The sequence below is a fragment of the Triturus cristatus genome, chromosome 3_1 (genome assembly GCF_964204655.1).
Source record: "Triturus cristatus chromosome 3_1, aTriCri1.1, whole genome shotgun sequence".
NCBI lineage: Eukaryota > Metazoa > Chordata > Amphibia > Caudata > Salamandridae > Triturus > Triturus cristatus.
Window position 1 is genome coordinate 603,207,527 of NC_140583.1, and position 20,450 is coordinate 603,227,976.

The 20,450-nt window shown below is 45.3% G+C and overlaps 1 protein-coding gene across 3 annotated transcripts in view; it reads right to left on the reverse strand.

Moving 5' to 3' along the window:
- The window catches only part of IGF1R (insulin like growth factor 1 receptor), a 900,683-nt gene that overhangs the window by 865,624 nt on the left and 14,609 nt on the right, over positions 1-20,450 (reverse strand). For 2 of the 3 annotated variants that reach the window (XM_085644514.1, XM_085644513.1), the window contains exon 2: positions 15,836-15,933. In XM_085644514.1, coding sequence (XP_085500640.1) covers positions 15,836-15,929 — 94 coding nt within the window. In that variant the 5' untranslated portion in view covers positions 15,930-15,933. The remainder of the gene's footprint in view (positions 1-15,835; positions 15,934-20,450) is intronic. The other variant, XM_085644512.1, reaches the window with a different exon arrangement.

The window sequence follows — 20,450 nt, forward strand, 5'->3', positions numbered from 1 at the left end:
TTCTCCGAGAAGGTACTCTGTGTTCCCAAGCGGTTCAGAGCGCAACTAATTAAAGGTTAATAATAATAGCGGGAGCTGTGACGAAGAAGCTTGGGATTAGCTCCCTATGGAACCTGCTGCATAACCCAGGACCAAAGCATGGACCATTGTAGAAGGACCATGGAAACAAGTCTCAGTTAAGGTCTCCCTCACTGCTAATGTTCAACTGCTGCACATAGACTGGGTCTAATTCTGACATATTTTACATGCTTTTGCATTAAACACAAATGTGGAGCTTACTTACAATAATCCTAGTTTTACAATAGATAATAATGCTTACTTCATTCAAGATCGTTTGCTAGCCCGCACTCCAAATCTCCAGACTTATCATTGAAATAGAGCACAAGGATAAAACATTGCTATTCAATTTTCGCATTGGTAACATCTTCAAACTGTCACCAAAACACACAGTCACAGTGAATAATATGTGGTTAGGTCCTTGCTCATAAATGTCTTTGTTCAACTAGCAAAAACGATAGGTTCATGTCCCCTTGCTTGAGCTGGAAACTGTATAGCAGTCTGCGGTCACCAAAAAGTTCTTCCCTGGCCAAATTAGCAGCCGAGAAGGTGTCCTCTGGTACATGAGCCTAGAGAAATGACAGTGACACCTTTCAAACCAAGTCTGACTGAGATACAAGCAATGAGTGAACAGAAAAGGGCCATCTAGTTAATGTTCCCAGCAAGGTTCCATCAGACAGACGAGAAATGGGTTGAGCGGATCAGTTTGTCAGTGGACTGAGCTTCCACTTTCAGGTCTCTCAGAGACAAGGTAAATAAGCAGCGCTCTCTCTCAGACTATGGCTTATGAATGTGCATGGACATGCGAGGACATAAAGCCAGGCCTCTGAGGCCACTACATAGTGACAAGTGATTAGGTTGAAGATCAAGCTTATCCAATGCTTAACAGCTCCCATGCTAAGTCACAGCAAAGTCAGGATTCAGGAATTCCATCGGAGCTGAAATCGCTGTCCGCAAGCACAAATCAATTTTGCAGTCCATACAGCAAATCTTGATGTCCATAACAGGTATCCATCTGGATAAGATCAACTGCAGAATTTAAGACATTATCAAACATTTGTTCAGATAGCTATCAGTGTTCTATGATCTTAGCAGTAATACAAGGAAGTATGCTGCAATGGTACAGGCAGTGTAAATGACTAATGAGTTTGCAAAAAGCCCTGTTAAATGTGGATCTGAGAAGCGGTGTCTTGAATATTTAGTGTTAAATGTGCCTCTTCATTGTGGATGGAATGAGGGAATGTATAAAGTTTGAGAATTAGAGTACTTCAAGGAATCTATATAAAGTTCTTATCCAATCATCACAAAGACCCAGGTGTACTGGATTTTGGGTTAGGAGATGGAAGAAGCCGGAAATTTGACCTAGGACTTGGGTGACACTGACTTCAGCCATAGTAACGCCTGGAGTCACCAGCCCCATCAAGACAGACAAAGTTTTTGAACTGCTGACAGGATATTTAGGTCGTCTTCTGTTGGGATACTGACTTGGCTTGACTCGTATCCTGAAAGTACCGAGGAGCACAACAGTGTGAACAGGATGCTGTTACTCAAGTGGAGGCCTGGTAGTTGAAAAGAAGTTCATTGTTCATTGTTCTATGTTATGTTCTGTAACAGCTAGGGCTTTACACTGAGTTAATAGAGCATTGCTTGTGGTTGTACTACTGCAGCACTGTTATACAATGGTGTCCACATGGAAGATGCATGCAAACTATTTAAGAAACACCACTTATGTTTAAACCAAGTTCCACTTTTATAGAATGTCAATCTAGGACATTCTGTATCAAAGTGATTATTACCATCAAACAAAAGACCAATAACTTTGTCATATTTGGCCAGATTGAAGGAAAAAAAGAGCGGAACCACGCACCAACTTTATAAAGAAGTACTGTACATAGAATCACTTCCAGTTGAGTGAAACTGCTATGGGTTCAGAATGGTCAGTCAATTATACGTACATTACAGAGCATACAGTGATCCAACTATTTCCATACAAAGTTCGGCAGCGGCATTAAAAAGAAATAGACATAATTACAGTTAGGAGAGGACAGGGAGGCCTTGTGCACTGTGAGATGCTGGGGTTCGGATAAAGTAGGTATCAGCAGCTATGCAGCACGAAACCACGTGCGAAAGGCAGGCAAGAATCGATCTGTGTTGACTTTGTGTACCACAGTGAGAAGTATATATATTGGACCCTAAACTGAGGTACAATATGTACACTCTGAGGTCACAAAGGGCCCTCTTAAGTGGCCCTGGCTTCTGCTTAATAGGGAGAAAGTTGGCTCAGGAAAATATATTCTGTAAGCGCTTAACTCCAGCCGAAGATAAGTACAGTCCTCATAATTGGCCCAGCACCATTAAAGGCCGTTTGCAGAACGTGTCAACTGGCCAGACTCCGTGCCTGATCATTTGTGCTCACAGAGGACCATCAGCATGAAGTTCATCCTTCTCTGAACATGCCGCTTGTCTCATGCAGGTAACCTGCATACAAACAGGGCCATTTAGGATCCTTTGGGTGTCACCTGGACTGTTCGGATTACCACGCGGCAGAGAACATTTCCTACCAGTACACAAACATGATGCACAACGCTCACTTCGACCTAGAAGGTGGATTCTAACACTTATTACTCTCCATACTTCAATTCGGCTGAACTTATTTTAATTCCAGCTCCACATTACACGTTAGCCAGGGCCCAGAATAAGATCAAAACACCCTTACCAGATAGTACTAACTGCAGCACAAGCAGTGGTGAAAAGCACTGGTTTATACACAAGTCACCTTAAAGGCCAAGCATGAGCTCAGTCCCCACAAATCACCACAGCCACCCTTGCCTGCAGCTCTTGTGCACTGACCATACTCTACGTCGGGGCATTTGTATTTAGAAGACCCCAAACTGAAGTTCACTCTCGTGGGAATGTGTCCCTGGCCCCACACCGTTCACCTACACAGAAAACTGGGCTTTTGGTGGCATTTTGGGAGGGTACCAGACGATTCAAGTGACACCATGGAGACAATGTGAAGTGGCTTTATGGGGCTGTTAGTTAAAAAAAAAAAAAACTAGTCCTTAAAAGATGCATTGGGTTGTAGGACCAGTGACACTTGTAGGTCCAATACATAACGGATGATACTCTTCGCTTTACAACATCCAAAATACCGATGACAATACTGTGCCCCTGAGCGTCCGCAGCAACATAACAATGGATCTGGAGTCAGTTTGCGACTAAATTGCTCCTCTTTGCCCTGTGAGGGTGACTCATTGACGGACTACAAATTCCATTTCTTTTCAAGAGGTTATGTTACCTGCGTGTGAAAATACACTGCCCAGGCCACGTGTGAAAGCAGGTGCACTCACATTGCAACGATAAGCCAAACTGCGAGTTTGTAACTGAGACAAATTTAACTGAATTGCTTGATTGAGATTTCGTGTAATATCAGTAGATTTCTTGCTTGTTTACTTCACCTCGCTGCTCACTGTTCACGCTCAGACTTCAACATTAGACAGAGCCGACTTTTATGTGTTTTCCACTCTTTGTTTATTTGCAATGCTATTTAAACTTTATACTGATGTCTTCATCTCTCCGGTCTCCTCCTTTGGATTTGAGCTCTTCGGATTGAATATGGAGCATTTCCCGGACCGACGGAGCCCGAGCAGCGTGGCCGATGTCTGGTTGACCGCCCTGGCTGTCACCTACTCAGCTGGGCATCAGGCATGGTTGCTCTGCGTCTTCTCCACTGCCGGTGCTTTTCCTCCCCCTGCCTGCCGAGGCTTCTCGGCGGTGCTGGTGCCTGGTGGCGTTTCTCTGGCTGGCTGTTGAGGCCTTGAGATGAGTTCTCTCCGCCCGATGCCTTCCGGGTTCAACTTCTGCCGCTTCCCCCACGGCCTGCCCTCTTGCTTTGCCTCCCATGGGACGACCGGGACTCAGGAGTCTTGTTGCCAGGTATGGGGGTGCAGTTGCGGGGAGATTGAGTCTGGGGGGTGCACCCTCCTGGACTGTGTTTCTGCCTCCTTCAGTCCAGGACCGCTGCCCCTGGCACCCAGGCAGACTTCCCCAGGCTCACCCCTCCTGATCATCCCCCGGCCAGAGCCTTTGCACGCGTCTTACAGCCTTCCATTCACCTTTGGTTTTGTGGCTGCGTCGCTACTCAATGAAACCCTACTCTCTGGGTTCCTCTTCTGGATTCTTGACTTTGGTGACTTTTATGCATCCCGCCATTTTTGGAGATGGTCTCCATCTATACCCACGACCCGAACCTGCCATTTTGCTTGACCTTTGTTCCGTTCCTTCTTCCCTCCGGACTCCTCCTGAAGACCGTCGATCGTTTTTCTTTTTTTGCTGGACTACCTTAAAATATATATACGTTATTACGTTACATGAGGACTTTGGATTACATAAGATACATAAGAGATACAAACAGAAAATTTTTTTGCAAATGTACAAGGTGTAAAGTCACTCAAGGAAGAGATACAAACGGATAAACTAAAGTCACAGGAATGGTAGTAATTACAAAGGTCTACTACATATACTAGTGGTTAGAGTTCTTATAGTAAATTCATACATGATTACATTTTAACAGCGATTAGCCTCATAGCTGTTAAAATGTAATCATGTATGAATTTACTACTCTAACCACTAGTATATGTAGTAGACCTTTGTAATTACTACCATTCCTGTGACTTTAGTTTATCCGTTTGTATCTCTTCCTTGAGTGACTTTACAACTTGTACACGTGCAATTTTTTCCTGTTTATATCTCTTCATTGAGTGACTTTACACCTTGTACATTTGCAAAAATGTTTTCTGTTTGTATCTCTTATGTATCTTATGTAATCCAAAGTCCTCATGTAACGTAACTGGTTCTTTTGTAAAGCGCTCCGAGGTAATGTTCGCGCTATATAAAATCGCATTAAAGAAATAAATACATAAATAAAAAATACTTGGTCGCAGTTCTGCGTCCCACACACCGCTGGGGCCTACACTGAACTCAACATAATTGAGTTTTCATTCACGTCAAACACTGATGCGACTGAGCAGTTTTTAAAGGCATTATTAGCTGAGATGCGGAGGGAAAAAAAACTCTTTTCCTCAGCGAAGACCTAAAGCGACTCTCAATACGCACCATTACGTAGGCGCCCCCTCCCCCTTCAGAGGCTATTTCGGAGACACGGTTGTTTCCAGCAGGCCCCCTTTGAGAGCCGCCAAGTTAGGCTCGATGCAGTTCCAGAACACCAGTGCGCGCCCGCGCTTTAAGGTAAACACAACTATCTCTACAGCGCACAAGTGCACCGAGAACAGGTTTACACACGATAACCTCTTCCTTCTTGGCGAGAGAACGGCTTCGCTTAAGAGAAAGAAAACAAAAAACACATGCCTCTGCCGGAGTCATGTGTGCGATGAGGTCACGCGGTTCAAACAGATTCATTCACAAACAAGTGCCCCGACGAGGGGGGGGGGGGGGGGGGGACTGCGAGCGCAGTAGTAAAGGCGCCATACGGCGAGTCAGGCAGACGCGAGGGCCGGGCGCTACCACACTGCTCGCCGCCCGCCCGCCCGGCTCTCACAGAGAGCTGCCGAGCCAAGGGGGCGACAACAGCTCTGTGCTACCGCCAAAAGGCACTCCTTTAAACCGAGCTATCCATGGAGTTGTAAAGACGGGGACAGGACGATGTTTAACACAAAAAAAACAGCGGGAGTGGTAACATATTCAAGACCCTCTGTAGAGGGGACGGAGGCGAGCAGTAAAGCACACAGGCGGCGGGGGTCTTTAAAAGCAGTGGCAGAGGACAGCGGAGTCGTGGCGAGGATGAAGGGGGCAGGTCCAGGATAGTCCTGTCGATCAATAGAGGTGTACTTGCCACCCTGCAGGTTTGAGAGGTTAACAACTCCACGGTTTTTTCGTCAGCGCCATCTGCCGTCATACACCTTCCTGAGCAGGAGGACATGCTTGCCGACGACTGGGGGGGGGGGGGTGAGCAGTTAAAAAAAGAAATCGAAGTATTTCGTTTTCCCCACTAACTTCCACTAAGTGAATGCAAATTCAGACAGAAGGCAACTACAATAAATTCACTTTTGTCTTTAAAATTCGAGTCTCCTCGCCGAAATCGGGTGTGTTAGCATGTATTAATGAACAACAACCCCGTGAAGCCTGGGTAGCGGTTTTGGGATGGCAAGCTTTGCCGCAGCTGCTGGAGTTAATAACCAGCTACAGTAAACAGCACTCCATCTTTTATGTCCTGTCATTTGTACTTCGTGATGTCATCTATGTCAGAAGTCAATTGCTGTGATGTGGATCAAGTTGGCTTTGTACGCATGGTCACCGTCATGCCACATATTGCGTGACGATATTTCCTGTGATGAGGCCAGTATGCCACTTTGTGGGTAAGCGGTGTTTGCAGCATGTTTTTGAACCTCACGCACCATAGCCAAAGCGTCCCACAAAGGGTCACCCGACAAACTCTCCCCTCCAACCATGCCCCTCGATCGAAAGGGCTTCCCGGGCACTATAAAAGCATTTTGCGACCACGAGAGGGATATGAAGTGCTAAACGAACGCTGCAACAAAAGGGTCAACTATGTACCCATTTCCTAGGATTCCCAAGTACCCCCACGTCATTGGAGACACCAAATTAGAATTCAGTTTTCAAACCACAAATTACATGCAATCTAGGCATTTTGTCAACTGATGTGAACCAGCCCTGCACACTGTTAAGGTTTTATGTGATTCTCTGCAATGTATCTGTTGTAAAGCGCTCCGATACCCTCAGGTCAGGCCAGCGCTATATAAAACTTCTTAAATAAATAAATATAATGCATTTGGCGTTTACAAGTAATCCGATGACCAAAATATGTCGTGCCTACTGACAAGGTGAAACATGGCTACCTTATCCTTTCAAATCTGCATGCACAAGACAGTGGCACTAGAGCCAACCTTCTAAACTAAATATGGGGTGTTCAACATAGGATCAGGTGGGCCAGATCCAATCCCGGGTTTCAAGGAATTCACATTTAAAAAAATACATAATACATGGTGTAGTATCCTCAGGTCATGTTAATATGTTCCCTTTCATTCTGTACCAAGCTGCTCAGCCAGTGTGAGTGTTCTGCGTAGAATGTTAGTGTGAGTGGAATGCTTGGGTGCCTGTGTGTGTGTGTGAGACAGTTGGGAAGATAGGCTGAGCAGCTAGGAGGCTGCTCCTGGTGGGGCCTGTTCTGGGCTTGTTCTAGCTTGCTGTAACTTCTACTTATGGACTTAATAAATTACATAAAATCATCTCGGCTACGTGTACTTCATCACCTGAACATGTGGGGCCAGCCCACTACACATTGTTACTCAGACAACAACCAGTAACTTTGGCTTGAACCCAGCCCTCCTGGCGACAGGAATGGACAAAACGTTTTATTGAAAAGTCTTGGACACTACATTTCATATGCTCCCCGACACTGCATGGTCATACACTCTGTTCAGGTCTGTTTTGTTTCATAATGTAGCTTAATTGAAAAATAGAAATGGATGGGTCGAGGTTCTCGTTTCAAATATGAGTAATTCAGAAAGAGTATTTTAATCCCCGGACAGGCATTAGCAGTAGGTTTGCTACTACAGCTATACTAGATTTCTCCTTTTCTGCAGTTCCCAAAGATTTTCATGAGATCTGAGAGTACATCTGTGGAATCTGTAGAGTTATAAGCACTATGGCTGCTGCCCAAACTTGCTCCCGTAGGCCATCATCTATACTGACAATCCACTGACCTGGTGAAAATGCAGCATCCTACCAGAGGAAATACATTGCAAGACCAAAACTTATATATTCATTCAAGTAAGAAAACTTATGCAAAAAGCATCATACAATTTTGAGGTCAGCATTAACATTGGGTGCTTAAGGGCATTGGAGAGCAGCAGTCACATCCAACAGATCTCTAGGTGGAACGAGGCACAATAGTCATATTGTCTTGCTGCAGTAAAGATTTGTGTCTGTCCAATATGTATACCCCCTGAAAGAGAGAGCAGTTGAACCAACGGGTTCTTTTACTTTCTTTTCGCAACCTAAAAGTTGGCACAGGTACACAGAGGCTTGAAAATAAATATCGATTAATACATCAAACTTTTTATGCACATCTTGTTTGCACAATACAAATAGCACAAACATGCAGTACGAATTCGGAGAAAATACTTATGCCATACTTGAAGAACAAGTGTACCTATGGAAAATGGGGGTGGAGAAAAAGGACACTAAAGATTTACGAAAACCTGACCTGTAAATTATTACTTTTTGTTTGGTCACTAACTTTCAGTGTCCATGCCCTGCCCCTCCAGTGTGAACATTGCTGGTCCCTTAAACTGTAGATAATGCACCATCGCAACAAGTTCCATGCTGAGGAAGTAACCATCTGTAGATCCAGATTCTGTCAAGCAGGGTCTACGATTTGCAGCAGCAGAGGAGTTTTTGCAACTAAGTTGATCTTAGGGGCACAAAAAATGCTACTCATAGGGCGGAACAGGCTCAAAAGTACCACAGAAAGTATAAAAACGTTGCATTTTTATTCCCCACTGTTCGCCCCCACCTTTACACTTGGCAGTAAAATAAAGACACAAAAACACAATTCATTCTTTCATTGCTGTAGGCATTCCCACACACTGTTCTTCCGAAAACGACAGTCCCATGCCAATGTATACCTTACGAATGAACACCAAGGCAGGAAACCAACACAAACAGGAAACATGTCCATCTCGTGTATTCTTATGTTAGGTAGAATTATTTTCTACAATGCCACGATCCCCGATATTGCAAAACCAAATTCCCATTACAATTTGTTATCTTTAGCTGTTCTTTCAAACATGCATTGAAAATCAAACCAGATCTGCGTCGATAAATCTATTGCCATAAGTATGTCCTTAGCAATACAAATTACGTAAGAAATATTCTAGTAGACAGTTAACAGTCAGTCTTTACTGTCCTGTTGAGTAGGCACATAGACTGAGTCCATTCACTAAATAAGAAGTACAATCCCCAGCAAATAAAACATGTTTTCTTACACTGAATCGATGGAATAACGTCTCAATATAGTGGCAATACCAACCTATATCAATGTAAGTTGATGTTGACTGACTTTTAGTCATGCATTGGTTGGTATTTAAACTGTTTCCTTGTAACGCAGGGATAGCTCCTATGCAAGGTATCGGGGGGGGGGGGGGGAGGGTTATATTTATCCATGGAAACAACACTGGCAAGACCTGCATGTACATTTAGATCACCCACTGGCAAATCACAGAAATGTTGGCAACCTGAAGACCAATGGCACCAGAAGGATCTTCTGTCTTCTTCTAGTCATACTATTTTTATAGACAGTGCATTATAAGAACAATCATTCCAAGAGGGACAGATGGAAAACAAAAGTGGTCACAAACACGTTTTACCAGAAATGAAAAGAGGGGCTCTGACGAGATTTCAAGAGTGTTCTGGAAGAGTGTTGAATAGTGAGTTTGAAATGTTCTACAATAAATGACCATCAATTTCATGATTTTCCGGGTTTACGGGCACAAAAGCAGGTATGGAAATTATGAGTATTCGAGAAATATTCCGTTCATACTCTTAGTAAAGTCCACTAATGGCACTGAAGCATCAATTTATAGTGTGATGACGCAGTGGCACAACGCTGGAAAATGCATCCTGAAAAGAGCAACCATGGACACATACCCAAATTATGCACAACTATACAGCATTTGTTTGTGGATTCTGTAGCATCATGCGGGAATCCACAAAGTATCTTGACAGGAGTGTGCTACTGCCCTTGCGTGCACTATTGGAGGACTAAACCACCCAACTGGTTCTTATGTAGCCCATGGTTTATTTTTATCAGCGACATGTGTAGCTTTTATGATGGCAGAAACATCACAAAAAGGATGAGAATATAGTTATTGGATTCTTATTTGTCACAAATTGTCGCTTTTACTGATGTGATCTATGATTAAACAAATCATATAAATATAGGGTAGAAGGATGGTCTGCAATCCAAATAGGACATTTATGGCTGAATGTACCTCGGCTGACAATATAAGGGATTTATGATTCACAAAACTGGAAAACTAGGATTTAGCAAAGCATGGTTTTTTTAACCTAGCAGTTTTGGTGGCCCATGTTCAATGCAAAAGGCACACTAGTGCTTTCTCAGCCATGCAAGTACTCATAGTGCAACATCTGTGATTAGTTTAGGGTTCTGAACTGTATTTCGGTATAGGTAATTATAACATATTTCACATTTAGGTGAATAATTCGGGGGGAAAGATAATTGTGGATGTGTAGAGTTTCTCAAACCTGCACTAATTACATACACATCGTTATTCTTCTGAGCTGAAATTTATCCTCGAGGTACACATTTTGGGTATAAAATAACCCTGCCTCAAACATCCATCAATAGCCCTTCAAAGTGCTTACATTTCACATCAGTGACATTAACACAATTATCAAAAGTACAATGAAGATACCATGGGAATGTTAAGAATGGATCAAACTGCAAGGTATGTGTCATCTCTGAAAGCAGAAAATAAAGTTAAATGGTTACATTTCGAGGGCAGTAGCTTCTATAGCTGTGCTAATCAAACGAAAAGAACATGGATGTGTACTGCAGTTGAAAATGTAATGGGTTTCTCATGCACCCTTCCTGACCTGGTTTCAAAAGAGGGATAATTAGCACATGACTGTTTCTTAAATGTTCCTTTAAGCACAAATACCAACGCCATTTACCTTCCATATTAAGTATATTGTCAATAACATGGTACTACACAAAAATACTAGAAAAGCACACATCTATATCTGTGTGCCTACATATTTAAAATGATGTTTGAAAATATAACGAGTTTTCTGAAGTCCAGTAACAAGGAAAAAGGAGAAAAACTTGACTAGTTTGTATAATAAGATGCTATATTTCCGTATCATGGCAGCAACGGTAGATTAACTATGCAGCTCAAATATTTCAACAGTTACAAAATAATCGTGCTAGATATTTCATCACTAGCTGCAGGAACTTAAATTGGAATTTGTACCTATGGCACAAAGAACTCATACTTTGCCCTACCAAATACTTTACGACCACACACACATACTGCAAACTAAAGCACATTTCAGTTTGTAAAACAAACTGCATCCATTCAGCAATTAGGAACACTTTCGAGGGGAAAAAAACATCAAGGTCTTTGCATTTGATCAGCTAGAAACTCGGTTAGCTTGTGAAATGTTCCACTGATATTTGCAACATTTCAACTAGAAAGCTGCTTCTAAGCATCACCTTAATTTCTATTATCACTGTGTGTTTTTACTATAGTCGGTGGATGTACACTGTGGTTCACTACGTATTATTTGCATTAGTGGCTGCTCACCAAACCAGTTAAATAAATTCAACCAAAAGAATCTGAACATGCAGAAAAGTCACTGAACTCGTGCTGACAAATTCAAGAAACCCTAACGCACTTAAAGAAAAAATGAAACATTAAGTACAAAATAATGTTAATAGGTAAAGTGAAATACTGAAATACCTTATGTTGGCTAGACAAGTGTAAAAATCCCTAATGTTCACCAGGGACAACAACAATTAAGTGAAGTGAACGAAAAGGGAAAAACACTCAGAAAATAGAAATTTCAAAATGTCATGCATCTTTAATATTTCTAATCCATATTTCTCACAGCTCTCCAGATATAGATGTAACATTTGACCGCACAAAATCTGCTTGAAAACAAGCTCAGCCTGGTTTACAAGTAACTTAACAGCTGAAAACAAAAGGTTATACTTATCTATATCAATTTGATCGAATACTCTAAAAAGGTTTTAAATCAGCCATACATCATATCTTCCTTTCTTTAAGTTCAATGATAATTAATACAACTGTAGGTTTCTAGCAACAACAACAAAAACGACACCTTGACAAATCACCAGAGGTAAGAGACCTGAAAATAGACAGGCAGTTCTCACCTACAAAAATGTGACAAGAACATTCTATCCACTCTTGAAACTAAATCTGTCAAAACTACATTTTGGGCCAGTGATTAGTTAAACAACGAATAGTTGGTTTAGTGACAACTCTCGATGTCGCTTTAAAGGTTTAATTTATCAGCTTAACTGCTTCAGTTATAAAAAATAAATTAAAAAAACTGATGTAACTGATAGAATATACAACCTTCCTCACGTGCCACCCTCTCCTTCCTGTTAATGAAGGGGTGAAGGGGGGGGGGGGGGGGGAGGGAGGTTATCGCGTATACTCATCTTTCTTGTTCAAGGGTGCCCAGCGACCAGAAACTATCGTGCTAGTCACTAACCCATGCCCAATGGGCATTCTGCATACCAGCAGCTATTTCAACTCTCAACATATCATGTGTGTATAGGCTATATATATACATTCACACGTCGCACCTTTCAAGAGCCCTAACACTCAATATTCAAATCAACGAAAATTAAACATTCAAACTTGCTAGACCTTTTTACTTTAGTAATCGTGCTGTATTGATGACCGTTTAAAAAACAAACGCTGCAATGTATTAGGATTAAAAAAAACACATTACCCAGCTCAAAGAATGCAATTTATTTCCAATTTTTTTTTAAACTGTATTTGTTCACCTGTTTCACGTGTCAGTTCTGATATCAAACTGTTACAGACAAAAAAAAGATGAGAAACAACGGTAATTTAATTTACAGAAGTCACGTGTTCAATAGAAATAAGTGAGCTGTAGAGGAAGTGAAAGACATTTAAATGCAAAAAAATAAAATAATAATAATCTGAAAACAGCCCCACGAATGACAAACCTAAAGATTGCAGGCTTTCGTTTCTCCATCAACCCAATTCACTTAACACAAAAGTACTGTGCATCTAGACGTAGCAGCATATGCATTTAAAACAAATTCATTTCCTGCACTGACTCATACATTTGGGGCTGGGGGAGCGCTGGGGGAGTCGCAGGCTGGGTTCCATTTCTTTCTTTGTGGGTGCAAAGCAGAGTGACACACTGCAACGTGAGAGGCTTGACGAAACATTTCTGTACACTCTGGCCGACGTTAGCATGACTGACTTCAAAGGATTAAAAATTTTATTTCCTGACTTATAAATGACTAACAGCTGAAAAGGGGCATAGCCACAAAACCAACGACTTAAACATTCATAAGTTGGAAAAAACGTATCTTCGACTGCTTCAAGCTTTCTCCAGGTTCCTTTGTTAGTGGGCACAAAAGATGGCAGGGAAATTACCCCCGGAACCGGTCAGTAAAGCAGGTGGGCACAAAGAGGCCTACATTTACTTGTCTGATACAAAAATGACAAGAGTGGTATGGAAGGGCTGATGACAAAGAAAATACGCGCGCTCTGGACGTATTGGAGTGACAACGGCTCTGAAGGAAGGAGAAGAAATATAAAAGAAAAGAGGTCCTTCACACTTAACAGCAACAAAAACCTTAAAACTGCCTCTGTCTCTTCTGGTAAGGTGGGAGGTTGTCCTAGACTACTAGGCCTCGCGGTATCACATTTACGGTTTTACCTCTGCGGAGATAGGGCAGTTTCGTAGTAGTACAGCAGACAAGAACACCCCTTGGATGGCGAAATGCTGCACTGGCCCCCCCAAGTATAAACAAAGCCGATACTACTGGCCCTGCGGAAGGAAATCAACACCCCCCCCCCCCCCAGACAACTGTAGAGAGAGCCATCGACTCATGTTACAAAGTCCAATATTGTACCAAAATGGAGATTTTACATTTCAATTTAAATGTCTGTGACAAAAAGTCGAAATCATTGTACATGATACTCCTAAACAGCAACCCACGTCGGCCCAGTTACTACAAAGCACATTTATAAACAAACAGAAGAAAAGCAATCCAAAATCATGTACTACACGAAGGACAACGGTGACAACACAGTGCTGGTTCCAAGGAGATGTGAACAGTTTTGCAGGTAGCACGTTAGATGTTCCCTCTAAAGACAGTTATGATGTGGCGTAAACAATTCTAATAGGTCGCTAGAATTAATGGCCAGCTTTTACAATAAGTTCCCTTATCCATGCATGGCGGAACGGTGTTTTGAAGGGGCTAAGGAAAGGGGCTTTTGTTTTATGTCGACAGCAGCGGCGCCACGGCTTCCCTCGGCCACCCCCACCCACCAGGCATTAAAGGGGGCGTGCACACAACCTTCCTTACTCTTCCGTTCAAAACAAAGTGTGGGAGGGGGAAGGAGGGGGCTCCTGCCATGGAAAACGTAAGGGGAGAGCATGGAGGCTGCGCAGCGAATGGCACTCCGCGATGTAAACACCAAGATGTCGAGACGAGCTCGCTCGCCTCTCTTCCTCGCCGCTGATGGTAGACTTATCAAAACAGAGCCATGATTCACCTGCAATGAACGCGACAAAGCAAGGGAAGCCGTCGCCTCCTCCTGACAGGAAACTACCTTCGAGAACAGAAAAACACGCCTCGGCAGAGAGCACACGATTTTCAAGCTGATTCCCAATTAATGAATTTTCACCGCGTGGTTTCCCAATTTCTGAGCCAGGGCGCCCATGTGGGGGGGGATATATATATATATATCTACACACATACATACAATTCGCGCAGGACCACGAAATCCGATTGCTACTCGCGAAAGCATGGTCCGAAAAACTTTAGATTGTACATTATAATAAACAACGCTGGCAATAAGACTCGGTAGGCCTTATCAGCACCCCATAAGCACCAATGGGGAGAACATATGGGAAGTCAAAAAGATACTATTTCTTTAAATAAACTAACTCACCCCCAGGGGCAGGAATGTGCACCCACGGTGTACTTCTATATTAAGGGATCGTATAGCGTCTAACAGATCCAATCAGGGTGCGTGAACAAGGCGCTATCCGCGTCCCTGTTTCCCTGAAGATAATGCCTGCCAGCGGGAGTGTGCCTCAGACTACCGGCAGGAAATACATCGAGTAAGTTCTGGTTATTCTTATAACGTGCTGTGAAAACAGCCTTCTAAATTGGCACATTTGTGGCCAAGGCGCGTGAACGGTTTTAACGTACATATGGAAATATAAATAAACAAATCAGGAAGACGTGTCTCAATAGGTGGTCAACAGGGTGCGGTGCAGGAGGCCAAAAAGCATGCGCGACAAACACGTCCACTACAACAACGTTCACACCCCCAAAAACAGACGCATCCAGGCGAACTGCGTACACACACAGGCGCGCGCATACCACTCCCCACCCAAAAATATTGTGTATACGGCGACAACACGAGCCCACCTCCAAAGAAATGTTGTATTGGACTGTAACCTCTCGCAGTGGTGAATGGCAACAAGAACCACCACCGAGGAATGCACATCCTACGGATATATTCAAAACACGACACACTGCACGGTGCATTAGTCCACACGTGCTCCTTTCCCAGGAACAAATATATTTTTGCAGGACGTAACTAACCTCTCTCACAAATTCTATGAAGGGGTCTGGGAGGACCAGGCACAATTAAGAACAACAGCGCTGCGGATACAATGTTAATATATGCAAATATCCACTTTTCTGTACAGCATTTGGTGTAAGAAAGCATGTTTCTAGGCATTTACAGTCTGACCAATAAAGAAAATTGAAGCATATATGTATGCAACTATATCTGTAAACAAGACCCCCAAACAGAGCAGCACAGTAACAAGGACGGCAAAAACTGCAAATGTGCTTAGGCGCTAGTTTAGATAGAATACATCCAAGGAAGAACTAATTCCAACAGCGCGGTCTGACCCCCCCCCCCCCCCCCGGCAGGTACAATCATAACAAAGAGGCAATACTCACTTTCTCCATTGGCCGGCCAGAGGTGGACGATGCAGACGAGAAGCGTGAAACCACATCGTAAGGTCCGAGACCTCCTTCCAGCTCCAGGCGTCATTCCTCTTGTCCAGACAAAACAATTACCAGAAGCAAAAAAGGAAGAAAAAAAATGATATGGCAACGTGTTCCACCAAAATGTGTCTAAGAATTAGCTAAACTCAGAACAGCTAAGACGAGCCCCCATTTACACACGGGAAGCAATCCATGGGGCAGAGGTCAGGGATTTGTGGGATGCTTCCCGGCACTGTATAGGACACGGAGCCCCCTCCCTAAAGCAAGAGGGCAGCTGAGGACGCGGCTCGGGTCCCCCTTACAGAAGTGAAGCACGACCAGTCAGTAGTGCATGGCGCTCGCTGCTTCTCTGCACTCGAATGGACAGAGTCCACGAAGCAGTAACACAGGCGTGCAGGGGGCTGCCGCTGCTCCCCTCAAAGAGGCCCCTCGAGCCCTGGTGGCTGCTGCTCGGCCTCGCCAGACACACAGAGGGGTCCCCTGGGCAATGAAGGGGCCGCAGTGAAGGGTGCTGCTCTTGAGCTCTACCAGACACACGATGCACTGCGAAGGAATCGGGCCCCGGAGTCCGCATCCTCCGTCTCCATTTCCAGACAGTCTGGGTAGCGGGCCGTCGTGGGTGTTTACAAATCCCAGGGGACTGGGTTTCGCGGATCCCAGCGGGTTCTGCTGGAGGGTGGGGGCATGTAAACACAGATTCCAGAAGGCTTTATCGAGGGGGTGGGGGCACGAGCAGCAGGGTGACTGGACCGATAACGTCGAGCTCCACCGGAAGGGGTAAAGGTGAGGGCAGGGTACTCCGCAGTGGGGTTCTATCACAGGTCCGGAAGGGTGCCGCCGGAAGGGGGTTCCCGCCCCGGGGTGTAGGAATGAATGGAAGTCGCTGTGTGCGCCGCCGCTTCCCTCCCTCTCAGCGCCACGGCCTGCCAGGCTCTGTGCAAGAGGCGGGGCGAGGGAGGAAATGGGGGCGGTTCACAGCCGTGGCCTGCCCTTACTCCGCACTCAGTGTATCTGTTCTGCAGCCACTTGCTAGCACTGCTTCCCCATGGATAAACCTCCCGCGGTCTGCCACTGGTTCCAGCTCTGCATCCAGTGCATCTCTCCGCTACCTGCCACTGGTTCCAGCTCTGCATCCAGTGCATCCTTTCGCTACCTGCCACTGGTTCCAGCTCTGCATCCAGTGCATCCTTTCGCTACCTGCCACTGGTTCCAGCTCTGCATCCAGTGCATCCCTCCGCTACCTGCTGGTTCCAGCTCTGCATCCAGTGCATCCCTCCGCTACCTGCCACTGGTTCCAGCTCTGCATCCAGTGCATCCCTCCGCTACCTGCTGGTTCCAGCTCTGCATCCAGTGCATCCCTCCGCTACCTGCCACTGGTTCCAGCTCTGCGCATCCCTCTGCTGCCTGCCTCTGTCCCCAACTCGGCATTCAGTATACTGCTCTGGCTGTCTGTCACTGGTCACATCTCTGCATTAAATATGCAGCTCTGCTGCCTGTGACTGGACAGTATTCTGTATCCAGCATACAGCTCTGTCACTGTCCCAAACACTGACTTCAGTATACAGCCCTGCTGCCCATCACCGGCTCCAGCTTTCCATTCACTATACAGCTCTGCTATCTGCCACTGGCCCTAGATCTGCATTCAGTATACAGCTCTCCTACCTGCCACTTGCTTCAACTCTGCATTTAGTATATAGCTCTGCTGCCTGTCACTGTCCCAAATTATGACGTCAGACTACAGCTCTGCTGTCTTAAACTGGCCCTAACTCTGCATTCCACATACACCTCTGCAGCCTGCGACTTGATCATAACTCTACATTCAGTATACAGTTCTGCAGCCTGTCACTGGCCCAAACCCCTCATTCAGAGCATAGCTCCGCGCCTGTCACTGGCCCGAACTCTACATTCAGTATGCAGCTCTGCTGCTTGTCACTGGCCCCAACTCTGCATTCAGTTTACAGCTCTGCTGCCTGTCGCTGGTCCCAACTCTGCATTCAGTATACAGCTCTGCTGCCTGTTGCTGGTTCCAACTCTGCATTCAGTATACACCTCTGCTGCCTGTCACTTGCCCTAACTAGGCATTCACTATACAGCTCTGCAGCCTGTCACTGGCACCAGATCTGCATTCAGCATACTGCTGTGCCGTCTGTAACTGGTCAAAAGTATGCATTCGGTATACAGTTGTACCCCCATCACTGGTCACAACTCTGCATTCGGTGTACATTTGTGCTGCTTGTCACAACTCGGCATTCAGTATAACCTCAGCTGCCTGTCACTGGCCCCAACTCTGCATGCAGTGCAGCCCTCTACTACTGCTCAATGCCCCCAACTCTCATTCTGGCCCCAACTCTCATCAGTATATATCAGCTCTGCTGCCAGTCACTGGCCCCAACGCTGCAAGCAGTGCAGCCCTCTGCTGCCTGTCACTTGCCACAACTCTGCATTCAGTTTACAGCTCTGCTGCCTCTCACTAGCCCCAACTCTGCATTCGGTATGCACCACTAATGCCTGTCACTGGTCACTACTCTGCATTCATTACACACCTTTGCTGCCTGTCACTATACACCAACTCTGTTTTTAGTACAGAGCTCGGCACGCTGTCGCTGCCCCCAAATCTACATTCAGTATACACCTTTGTAGCCTGTCACTGTCCCAAACTCGACATTTAGTGTATAGCTCTATCACATGTCACAGTACCAAACTCTGCATTCATCATACAACTCTGCTGTCGGTCACTGGCCCCAACTAGACATTCAATATACAGCTCTGCTCTCTGTCACTGGTCCCGATTCTGCATTCACTATACAGCTGTGCCGTCTGTAACTGGTCACAACTCTGCATTCAGTATACAGCTGTGCCGTCTGTGACTGGTCACAATCTGCATTTGGTATACATCTCTGCTGCCTGTAACTGGTCACAACTCTATATTCAGAATACACCTCTGCTGCTTGTCACTGGTCACAACTAAATATTCAGTATAAACCTCTGCTGTCTGCCAGTGGCCCCAACTCTGCATTCAGTATACAGCTCTGCTGCATGTCAGTGGCTCCAACTCTGCATTCAGTATACATATCTGCTGCCTGTCTCACTGGTGCCAGCTGTGCACTCGTTTTTATCCCTACACCACCAGACACTGGCCCCAACTCTGCATTCAGTATAGAGCTCTTCTGCCTGTCACTGGTCCCAACTCTGCATTCAGTATATAGCTGTGCCGTCTGTGACAGGTCACAACTCTGCATTCGATATACACCTCTGCTGCTTGTCACTGGTCACAACTCGGCATTCAGTATACAGACATGCTGCCTATCACCCTCCCCAACTCCACGTTCAGTTACAGCTGGCTCCAACTCTGCATTTAGTACATACCCCTGCCACCTGTCCCTGTCCCGAACTCTACATTCGGTATACAGCTCTACAGCCTGTCACTGGCCTCAATTCCACATTCAGCTTATAGGCGTGCTGCCTGTCATGGGTCCGAACGCTGCATTCAGTACACAGCTTCGCTGCCTGTCTCCGGCTCCATATCTCCATTCAGTATACAGCTCTGCTGCCTGTCACTATCTCCAGCTCTGCTATCTGCCACTGGCCCAAACTCTGACTTCAGTGTACAGCCCTGTTGGCTGTCATTGCCCCAACTCTCCATTCAGATACAGCTCTGCTGCCTGTCACTGCCTCCAGCTTTGCATTCAGTATACAGCTCTGCTACTTGCCACTGGCCCCAACTCTGCATTCAGTATACAGCTCTGCAGCCTGTCACTTTCCCCCAACTCTGCATTCAGTATACAGCTCAGCAGCCTGTCACTGTCCCCAACTCTACATTCAGTACATAGCTCTGCAGCCTGTCACTGTCCCCAACTCTACATTCAGTACATAGCTCTGCAGCCTGTCACTGTCCCCAACTGTACATTCAGTACATAATTCAGCAGCCTGCCACTGTCCCCAACACTGCATTCAGGATACACCTCTGCAAGCTGTGACTATTCACAACTTTGCATTTAGTATATACTCTGCAGCCTGTCACTGTCCCCAACTCCACATTTAGTGTATAGATCCGCCAGCTGTCACAGTCCTGAACTATGCATTCAGTACACAGCTCTACCTGTCAGTGGCACCCGTTCTGCATTCAATATACAGCTGTGCCCCCTGTGACTGGTGACAATTATGCATTCAGTGTACATCTCTGCTGCCTGTCACTGGTCCCAGCTCTGCATTCAGTATACACCTCAGCTGCCTGTCACTTGCCCCAACTCTGCATGCAGTGCAGCCCTCTGATACTGCCCCCAACTCTCAGTCTGGCCCCAACTCTCATTCAGTATACATTAGCTCTGCTGTCTGTCACTGATCCTAACCCTGCATTCAATATACATCTCTGCTGCCTGTCACCGTCCCAAATTAAGACTTCAGTACACAGTCCAACTGCTTGTCACTGGCCGCAACACTGCATTCAATGCAGCCCTCTGCTGCCTGTCACTTGTTCCAACTCTGCATTCAGTATCCAGCAGCTCTGCTGCCTGTCACTGGTCACTACTCTGTATTCAGTATAAATCTCTGCTGCCTGTCACTGTCC